Source organism: Anopheles coluzzii, chromosome 3 (genome assembly GCF_943734685.1).
Source record: "Anopheles coluzzii chromosome 3, AcolN3, whole genome shotgun sequence".
NCBI classification, from domain to species: Eukaryota; Metazoa; Arthropoda; class Insecta; order Diptera; family Culicidae; genus Anopheles; species Anopheles coluzzii.
In genome coordinates, this window is record NC_064671.1 from 68,533,121 (window position 1) to 68,543,149 (window position 10,029).

Here is a 10,029-nt window from a genome sequence, read left to right on the forward strand (position 1 = left end):
ATTTATTTTATTTTGTTCATTTTGCTATCATTTGACAAGTTGCTTTCCCGTCGGTAGTTTTGAGTTCATGAAGCAAAGACTACATAATCTTTATAAACCAGGTGGTCTCGTCCCATGTAATTTGATACCTAATTTCTGAATAAAAAAAGCTCATTTTGCCGTTCTGTCGAAAAATGACTTCAAAGTTTGTTATAAAAACATACTATGAGACTCCAAGTACCACATATCCACTAAACGATCACTAAACGGGTTCTTAACGGCTCAAGCTTTCAACCTATAACGGAATATAAAAATACTTCGGTTAGCAGAAAGCAAACGACTGATGCATTTTAAAAATATTTAAAAAGCTAGTGGCACCATCTGTTGGTGGGATGGCTACACAGTGGAGCTATCCTCGCGTTTAAAGCTTTCTCCTTTGCTCTAGAACTAGAACGGCGATACGATTGTTTAAATACTAAACTCCAAGATATTCAACCAGCACTGAAGCAAGTGAGATTTGAGTAATGGTCTTTGGTGTCGATACTCATGTATCTGACCACACGACTATTCATATAGATTTTTGCTCGGCAAGTTAGAAGGTTATATAGGTCATGATTAGATGAAACTTGTCGAAACACATTGCAGGACAGCAATATAGTGATCAGTTTTAATATGCCATCTATTGTGCAAACCAATGAAGCTAGGGAGCTTTCGTTTTTTTTCTATGATTCGATATTCGATTTTCCAGTCGTTTAAGCTTAATCTAATCGGCGCTTGGGTGGTCAGAACCTCGCCGCATGCGATTTGACTTTAGGCTAAAATACACGGACCGAAATTTGGCGGTCCGTATATTTTTGGCTTTAAATTTCAAATGTTTAAAATCACCTCATATAATGATTATCCTTATCGAGAAGCAACAATACATAAAAAAAGAGGTGATATAGGTAGAAAATAGAGAAAACTAATTTCTTGTCGCATGCGGCAAGATTCTGACCATTACTAAAATTGTAGAAACTCAGCAAGTGAACCAAACATCAATCAAATATCACACAATAGAACCAACGAGTAGGATCTTCACAAATGTCGATGGAATTGCAATGAAATCATGCATTTGAAAGTTATACACGTCCAAAGTTGAGCATGTTCTCGTATGCTCTACATGTCTGGAAAATGAAGATACATTTTTGCTTGACAGCGAAAGGGTTAATTATTCGAACATGTTCGCTCTGTCGTTCGAAAATGGCGTTCAAATTGTGTAGAATCGCTCCGACCGTGCGGCGAGTGTTGAATCAAATCATGAAAATACACAAATAAATGGGTTTCAGTACACTAAAACACTTAAGTGTCCCTTGCTTCATGTAGATCTGCAAACGAAAATGCGAGAAATCAGAGCACATTCTCAAAACCTGTCCATCACGGTCGACACACACGTTCAGCCCGGCACAGTGGAATAGAGTGCCGTTACCAAACGGTCATAATCGACAGTGAAGTTTGCGGCCACAGCGTAGCTGTCAGAGCGCACAGCAAATGTCAAATGCGCTTTTGTTGTAGTTGTCAGAATCCAGGCAGCGAAGCTACAACAGTGCCGAGTTCGTTCGCTTGATGCACTGATTGCATATTACATCCCCTGGAGCGACACTTGCTGGACGCATTCCTGTGTTCAGCAACCTTATCAAGTCCGCGCACATACAAACACATACACACATACAGTAAAGCGAAAACAGTGTTGCCGTGGTAGTGTTAGGTGTTCGTTTTGCTTTGTTGTTGTTGTTTACGGGGAGGCCCCAGGGCACCGCTGCAGGCGAGGGATGGAGGAACCGCCGCCGCCACCGCCACCACCCGCACCACCGTCGCCACACGGGACGAAAAGTGAACCGATGACAGCGGCCGCACCGAACGAAGCCACACAACGGTCGGCCGTTGCCGTCGGTGGCAGGATGGTGGTAGTGTGCCGGATCTGTCTCTCCACCCGTCCGCGCATGATATCCATCCACAGCCCGGTGCCGGAGTACGACCAGAAGACGCTGTACGCCATGCTGCTGTCCGTGTGCTTGCCGCTGAACCAGCGCGAAACGGTGCAGGGCTTGCCGGAGCAGATCTGCCGCAACTGCCAGTGGAAGCTGCTGTCGGCGTACGATCTGTACGAGACGACGCTGGCCAGCGACGAGCAGCTGCGCGCCGAAACGTCCCGGAAACCACCGACCGGGAAGGTGACACTGGCCGGCGAGGTGTTGCAGCCGGCGGAAGCACCGCCAGCGGACGGCGGTTTGATCCGTGTGAAGGAAGAAACGCCCGACGACGGGTACGAGGAGCACGGGTACGGACCGGGCGGTAGGGTCGAAGAGGAGGACGCCCCGGGCGCGGTGTACGACGCGAGCGGGGAGATGAGCATGCTCAGCATTCAACCCGACGTAAGCCTGCTGACGGAGGAGGGTGGCCGTGAGCCGGGCGAGGAGGAGGAGGGAGACGACGCCAACCTGCTTGAGGAGTCGAAAGCGGACCTGCCCGATCCGATGGAAGCGTTCGTGGACGAGCACTACCAGCAGGACGAGGACAGTGGCAACCACGTGTGCGGGCTGTGCAAGCAGGACTTTGCGTACAAGAGCCAGTGCCGGATGCACATCGCGCAAAAGCACAACCCGGCCAAACCGTTCAAGTGCGACGTGTGCTACTGCACGCTCACCAGCCATCTGCGGCTGGTGCGGCACAAGATCGTGACGCACGGCGCCGGCCAGATCAAGCGGGAGGACGTGATCGAGGCGCAGAACGACAGCACCGGCGAGATGACGTACACGTGCCCGATCTGCCGGAAGGTGTTCAACTCGTCCGTGCGCTTCAAGCGCCACCGGAACGTGCACGTGGTGCACAATCGGCCGTTCAAGTGTGAGGTGTGCCTGTACCGGTTCGCCACCAAGCCGCAGCTGACCCAGCACGCCAAGGTGCACGACGAGAAGAGCGTGTCGCCGGGCAGCTCGGAGGTGGGCGAGTACCCGTGCGACCGCTGCGAGGAGGTGTTCGTGGCGAAGCGCGCCCTCACGATGCACCTGAAGAAGGCGCACCAGGTGTACCGGGTGCCGGGCGGGGCGCGGCCGGACGAGCAGCGCGAACGCAGCGAGTACGTGTGCATCATCTGCAAGGCGACGTTTGCGCGCGAAACCGTCCTCAACACGCACATGAAGATGCACGAGCTGCTGGCGGCGGAGAAGGAGAAGGAGCGGCGGCTCGATCTCGAGCGGCTGGTCAAGCAGGAGCTGCAGCAGCAGATGCAGCAGAGCGTGCCACCACTGCCGCCCCTCTCGCCGGAGCAAACCGATCAGCCGTCCTGCGTGCTCGATCCGGTGGCGCTCGGGCTGGTGCCGGTGGCAAAGGCGCAAGGCGGAGCGGCATCCGGCACGGACAATAACAACAGCAGCACGAGCATCAACAACAACAGCCCACCCGGCGGCTCCGGTGGTCCGAGCGGGCTGAAGCGGAAGCTGTCCCTGCCGCCGGCACCGCCGAGCGACATGGCGTACGTGTGTCCGGTGTGCGACACCGAGTTCGATGAGCGAGAAGCGCTGAAGAAGCACCAGAAGGAGCAGCACACCCGGCTGCAGGTTGGCATCGTGTCGTCGAGGATGGGTGAGTCCGGCACGCCGACCGGTGGGGGAGGACATTCGCAGCCGAAGATGATGCCACGGTTGACCGCCCTGCCCGGGATGAAAATGCGCCTACTGGATGGGAAGCGGATAATGGACAAAAAGCGACGCCTACTGCCCGACCCAACCGGTATGCATACTGTGTACTTGTAGAGTAGAGCAGGCGACATTTTATGCACTTCCTTTTTAACTTTAATTGTTCTTTCTCCTGTTCTCATATTTCCGCTTGTTAGCTTCAGTATTTTTATTTTATTATGTACCCGGGTTTTCCCCTTTCTTCTTTTCATCTTATATAACACAATTTCCACAACCTTTTTTTGCTATGCTTCCTTTTAACCTTTCTCTCATCCTCTCATTTTGCTTGTCTGCTCTCGCTTGTCTAGTTTTAGTTCCATCAAGCTTCTAATTTGTTTTGATGTTATTGATTTATCATTAGCTTTAGTATAAAAATAAGCTCAACACACACACACAACACAATGACGGGCTTAAAAAACGTTTTGAGGTAAAATTACATTACCCCCCTAGAAAGGTGGTTGGCCGCTCAAGCCCAACCTGCGACTGCGATATAAAGCTGAGTTTACAGAAAACAAAAAAAAAGCACAAACCACCCTTGCGATACACAGATTTCATCATCGTCATCATCATCATATTTTCCCTCCCCGCGCATTTGTAGCTTGTATGTCTCTTTGTAGGTGGTGTGTGTGTATGATATATTTGTTGGGAAAAGTATTAACAGAGAAATGTTGTTTCCCAATCTCCGGAAACAAGCTCGTTTTCCCATTTTTCCCCCCCCCCCCCCCCCCCGCCAACCGAAACATTCCACTGAAATCGATAGATTTTAGCAAGTTTTATGCAATTTTTAAAAGCAGGGCACAACATACACACACTCACTGTCGCTCTCTGTCCTCCCTTTTGCTGTGTGTGGAACTTGTCCACAAGACCACTTTGTCAGGCACAGACACGCGCACATAAGTTTATGTTCATATTAAGAGGGGTGAGTGAGGTGGCGCTTGAATGGGCAAAAAACAAGCATCAAACACCACCCAGCGAAATTGATAAGACATTAAAGGAATAGAGAGGGAGAGAGAGAGCGATTGTGAGTGAGAGGGAGTGTTATCACTATCTTTTTCTGTGTTACCTGATAAAATGTATTGCTTTTTAACCATTTCTTTAACGTATTGCTGTGCCATCTTGCATTTGCCTGTTTGCTTTCCCTGCTTATATTAGATTCTCATAATCGTCTTCGTGCAATTTTCGGTCTCAAATTACGAGAGTCATCGTCATTGCCTTCATCCCCCCGGGTGTGCGCACGTTGTTGGTGACGGTGGTGGTCGTGTGGTGCGATTGGCTTTTGTTGCGACCGATGGGTTTTCTATTACATTCTTCGCTATCTTCTGCTAACGCTAGCAACAAACCTCGTCGGGGCAGGCCATGCTCGGTGTGCGCTTCCCTTGCACAAGTACACCAAAAGAGAACAAAACTATATAGATACAAATTCCATTTTGTGAGTGTGTTTGTGTTTGTATGTGTCTTTTGTTTGTTGCTTCTATCTGGTTTTTTTCTCAGTTTTTCTCTTATTTTCTTTTTATACTATTTGCATTTCCTGTTGACAGTGCGGGTTTTGTCGATTTGTCATATTGTATTGTTCAACAGTCTATGTTTTAATCTGTTTTTTTCCTCTTCTCCTTTTCCTTTGTTCTCCTTTCGATCGATCGATGGTGTGTGTGTGTTTGCTGTAGTGGTGTCGATTTTTCCCACTTTATTCATTAGCTTTAGCGAATGGTTTTACAACCACTTACGCGAGTGCATCGAACACAACGCCATTCTCTTTGTTCGCAATTAATAATCGATATCGTCGTTGCTTAATGCTTTTGTGTTAGCTACATATCGTTTATTAACTTTTCTTTTATACTGTTTTTTGTTAGGGGAAAGGGCGTTGTATTGTATTTTATTTCTATTGAATAGCTTTCTATTTATCTTTCGGCTAATCGCCTCGTTGCCACCTTCTCTTACACACTTTTCTTACCCAAAGTTTTCCAACCTTTTGTGACTCCCCCCATAGCACCTCTGCGCAATGCTGGAGGCGGGTTACATACTCTCCTACGAAACTTAAAACCAGTTTTATGCAGTCGTAGTTTCACCCCTCTTCCGGAGGGTTTGGTGCGCTGGTTTCACGTCCCTCTTCCTTCCGGCCATGGCCTATAGCGTGTGTTTTGCTACAACATAAAAAACAGAAAACAGCTAGTAGCTTTGTTTTACGTACCACCACCACCCTCGCGTTCGGTTCGGGCATCCCAATCTACCTTCCAACCCTTCGACCCGCGGTTCAGTTTCCTTTAGGGGGTACATTTTTCCGTTGTGATGGTGATCGTGGTGGAATGGTTTTTCCCGGATAAAAGAGGCAGGACGATAGAAAGAGAGAGAGAGGTGGGAGTTATGGGAAATTGTTCAAAGTAAATAAATAGCTCGGTATCCTTTTTTTTCTCGTACTTCTTTGCTCAACTTAATATGTGACCGATGCTGCTGCTGCTACTGCTGCTCTATAGCCATTCATGTTCGCCGTTAGTTGTTTATTCTCGTATTGATTTTTGCTCCACTCTTATTGAGGGCTAATGCATTATGTCGCACTTCCGGGTGTAGGCTGTACGTTAGTATTCGTTGTGGTATGTTTTCTTTTGTTGTTTTAAACGTTGTTAATTAAGCAACGTATTTGTTTTTTTTTACTTCTCTCTTTTGTGATAGTTATTTACCATTAATTTCTAGGTAATTTAGTTAGTTTTTTGTATTTATATTTTTAGATTTACGCATATAGAGCTAAAATTTAGAAGTTTAGTTTTTTGTATTATTAATGCTTCTTGTGCATATATGACTTATTTGAAATTTTTAATACATTTGCATACTTTTTATGCAAGTTGGTCAAAAGGTTATATTGGTTATATTTATTTATTATAACATGTCTTCAAACTATGTGTTGATATCTGTGTTTTATCCTTATTTTCTTATATGGATTAAATGTAATTCAAGCTTTTATTTTAATTTTTTTGTTAGATTTTTTAAAATAAATTTTGTTTATTGCTAATTTCAACAAAGTAATGAAACTTATTTTTGCCTCTTTATCTATTGCTTGTTATTTTGTTTAGTTTTTTATAGTTTGTTTTAAAGAAGTAAAAAGATTACTTACTTACGTTTTTACTTATCTGGCGCTACAACCGCATTGCGGTCTTGGCCTGTCTCCGAACTGCTGTGGAGTGCCTGAAACTGCTCACTCGAGATAATAATATTTTTATTTTTTTTTTTAAATATTTTTCCATTTTTATAATTTATTCTAACCTATGCTTTCATTTCACAGTGTGTCTAATGTCTTTTTCTATTTTTTGTATATGTTTTTTATTCAGTTTGCGCTACATCATTTATGTTATGTATGTATTATATATTACTATTACTTATTATTTTTTATCTATTGTTTGTTTATTTGTTCTAGCTAAATGGTTAAGTTGCTTTGTTCTGTTCTGCTCTTATTTCGTTCGCGTCACTATCATGTTTTTACAGTTTGGTTATAATGTAGTTAAGAGAGGTTTATAGTTCGTAACAATTGTTTATTAGTTTTATTATTTAAATTTATATAATTTATTTTAGCATGCTTTTTTATAATTGTAATGTAAATTGTTTCATTTAATTTTAATATTTTTATAATTTATATTTGCAAAGCTTTTCATTTCATAGTTTTTCGCATTTCTTTTCATATTTTTTGTAACATTTTGTTTACCATTTTGCACTGCAACATTAATTTACTCCTCTTTTACTCTACAAAAGAGCGACTATTATATCACATGATATATTTTATGTTCATTTTTTAATTGTTCAATTTTTCCAAATTTTAGATGATGACGTTGAGCTAATAGAGCACGACGATTCGCTAGACAACGACGGCCACAGCACTGGCGGCCTAATACCGATAGATGATAGCCCGCGGGGCCTTGAACGGCGGCAGACCGCATCCGGTGCTACCGCGTCATCGCCCACTGAAGAACCGTCCCAGTTCCAGTGCGACCTCTGCCATAAAAAGTTCCCCTACAACTGCTACCTAACGATGCACATGCGTAAAAATCACGACAAATCTAAACCGTACGGCTGCAAGGTGTGCCATTACCGTTTCGGGTACCGCGGTACGCTGCTGCGCCACCAGCTGATCCACTCGTCCCAGCGCGTCCAGCCCGGCAGCCACGGTTCAATCATCTTCAAGTGCCGCATCTGTTCGGCCAAATTTCTCGAGCTAAGGCAGCTGAATATGCATCTGAAAGGGCACCGGAAGGTGCCGGAAGAGCCAGAGCCCAACCAGCAGGTGCAGCTGATTCGCTGCAACGAGTGTCCGCAAATCTTTAGCAACCCGAACCAGCTCGCCCGGCACATGGTGAAGGAGCATCAGCAGGAGCAGCAAGAGAGCGAGGACGACGAGCTATACAATTCCGACCGATTATTTCAGCACCAGCAGCAAGCCGACCTGGCCATGTATCCGTCCTCTTCGTCGTTAAGAGGTGACGGTGGTGGTCGTACCACCACGAACGATCTCAAGCATAATTCCGAACAGTCGAAAGACGGCCACGGTGCTGCACTCATAAACGACGATGTATCGATTATCAAGCTGGAGCCAAACTTTGATTAAGCGTGGGAGATGTAGATGTGTTTTATTTTTCTAGGGGAATTCTACAACTTACTTCCTTTGTTTTCTCGCCCTCCGCGGATAGGGGCGAAGACTTTTAAACATAGGCAGGAAGGGATTTTTTTTAGTGATAAGGTTGTGGTGGGTACGCAGGTAGGTACGAAGCACGATGGAATTAAATGGTGAAAACAAAAACCCGTCTGTACAATCTTTACCAAATAAACTGGAAACCAATCATCGAACTACAATGGAATATGAGCTGCGATAGCGACCATAGAGCGCACTTGTCTATGTTGTTTGGCCAGCCAAAGAGTATTTTAACGAGTGTATAGAGCGTTTAAATTGATACAGTTTAGTAGGAAGCTAATTAAGAAGTAAAAATGCTCTACTGAAATAAATGAAACATGTATGCATTATACGCGCAATAGACTTTGTTTTAGTACTCCATTGAGTGTGATCAAAGAAAAACGATAAAAAAATCCAATTAGCGTCATGTGCTGTTTATCCGGGTAGCTTTTATCCGGCTGTCCGTTTATCCGTGCAGTTAATAAATGACAGCTCAATACAAAGGTGCCATTGCGTTCTGAGGAGGATATTTGAAAATACGGTTATCAGAGTCATAATCAGAAACACAATAAATCATGGCAAATTTCAAATATTCTCATTGGAAAAACATAAAGGTAATAAAAACTGGGTTAATTTTTTTTCTTCAAAACATACAGGGTTTTCCATTCTATTGGAATAGCGTTTGCCATTGATCTTAACAACTTTTATTTCGATGTCAATATTTTCCTCGGCTTACTTATGAAAGCATTCATATTCTCAACCCATTTTCATTCGATGTCAACATTAGCTGCTTAAGCAATTTTAGCTATTTGGGAGGAATATTTAGTGATTTGATGTGATTGAGTGAGATTTTTTTAGTAAACTATGTGAAACTATGTGAAATTCAAGAGCTTTAAGAGGTTTAAAATAAACATGCACATAAAAAAACAAAAATCGTGTTGTTTATTCCATTAGGCGCAAGACCATGGGAGTGACAAAATGCTGACAATTTTTTCAAAACGTGAGCTTTTGTCACTTTTTTGAGCCTTTGTCAAAATTTCAAAATTTTCTTGTGTATATTTTTAGTGCGGCCACGAGAAAATCTCATTTTTGCAGTTGACAAGCAGTTTTTAACCGTAGAGTTGGCAACCGGCATACCCGGGTATTCCACACGTTTTTATGCAAAAAATAACGATTTTCATAGGTAAACAATGCTTTCTATATTTTAATGCTGTAAGCAAGTAATGCCCACCATATATTCTCTTCTATTTCATTTATTCATTAAGTTTTTTTCATTTTATTATAAAACTAACGGTCAAATTGAAATTTGGAATCGCTTGAATTTGACTCGAAAATAAGCACAATACGAAAAGAGGAAGAAGAGAAACGTCATCCTCCATACAAAATGTATGGAATACCCGGGTATTTTGGTTGCCAACTTACGTGGTAAAGTTTAAAAAAATTAAAAATAAAATACTTACAGGCTGTTTAAAATTACAATTTATGCACCAAAAATCATAAATTAAAAGTTGGGAGGCTACGGAAAATTTCAGGTCAATAAAAGCAATGAATCAAAAGCTATTGCAGTTTAAATTAGAAAAAAACCGGGTCTCCGGTTGCCAACTTAAAGGTTAAAAGTTGAATTTTTTCAACATTTTGTCACCTCCGTGGCCACGCGCCAATTGATGACGCCTTGCTTGAAAATAA

The 10,029-nt window shown here is 43.6% G+C and overlaps 1 protein-coding gene across 1 annotated transcript; it reads left to right on the top strand.

Annotated features, from left to right (window-relative positions):
• Window positions 1-1,510: 1,510 nt before the first annotated feature.
• LOC120957386 (zinc finger protein 668-like) lies at window positions 1,511-8,695 on the top strand. Its single transcript, XM_040379577.2, has 2 exons — window positions 1,511-3,747; window positions 7,499-8,695. Exons 1-2 carry the CDS (start codon window positions 1,788-1,790, stop codon window positions 8,278-8,280), a joined length of 2,742 nt encoding a protein of 913 aa, XP_040235511.2. The 5' UTR covers window positions 1,511-1,787; the 3' UTR covers window positions 8,281-8,695.
• Window positions 8,696-10,029: the final 1,334 nt, after the last annotated feature.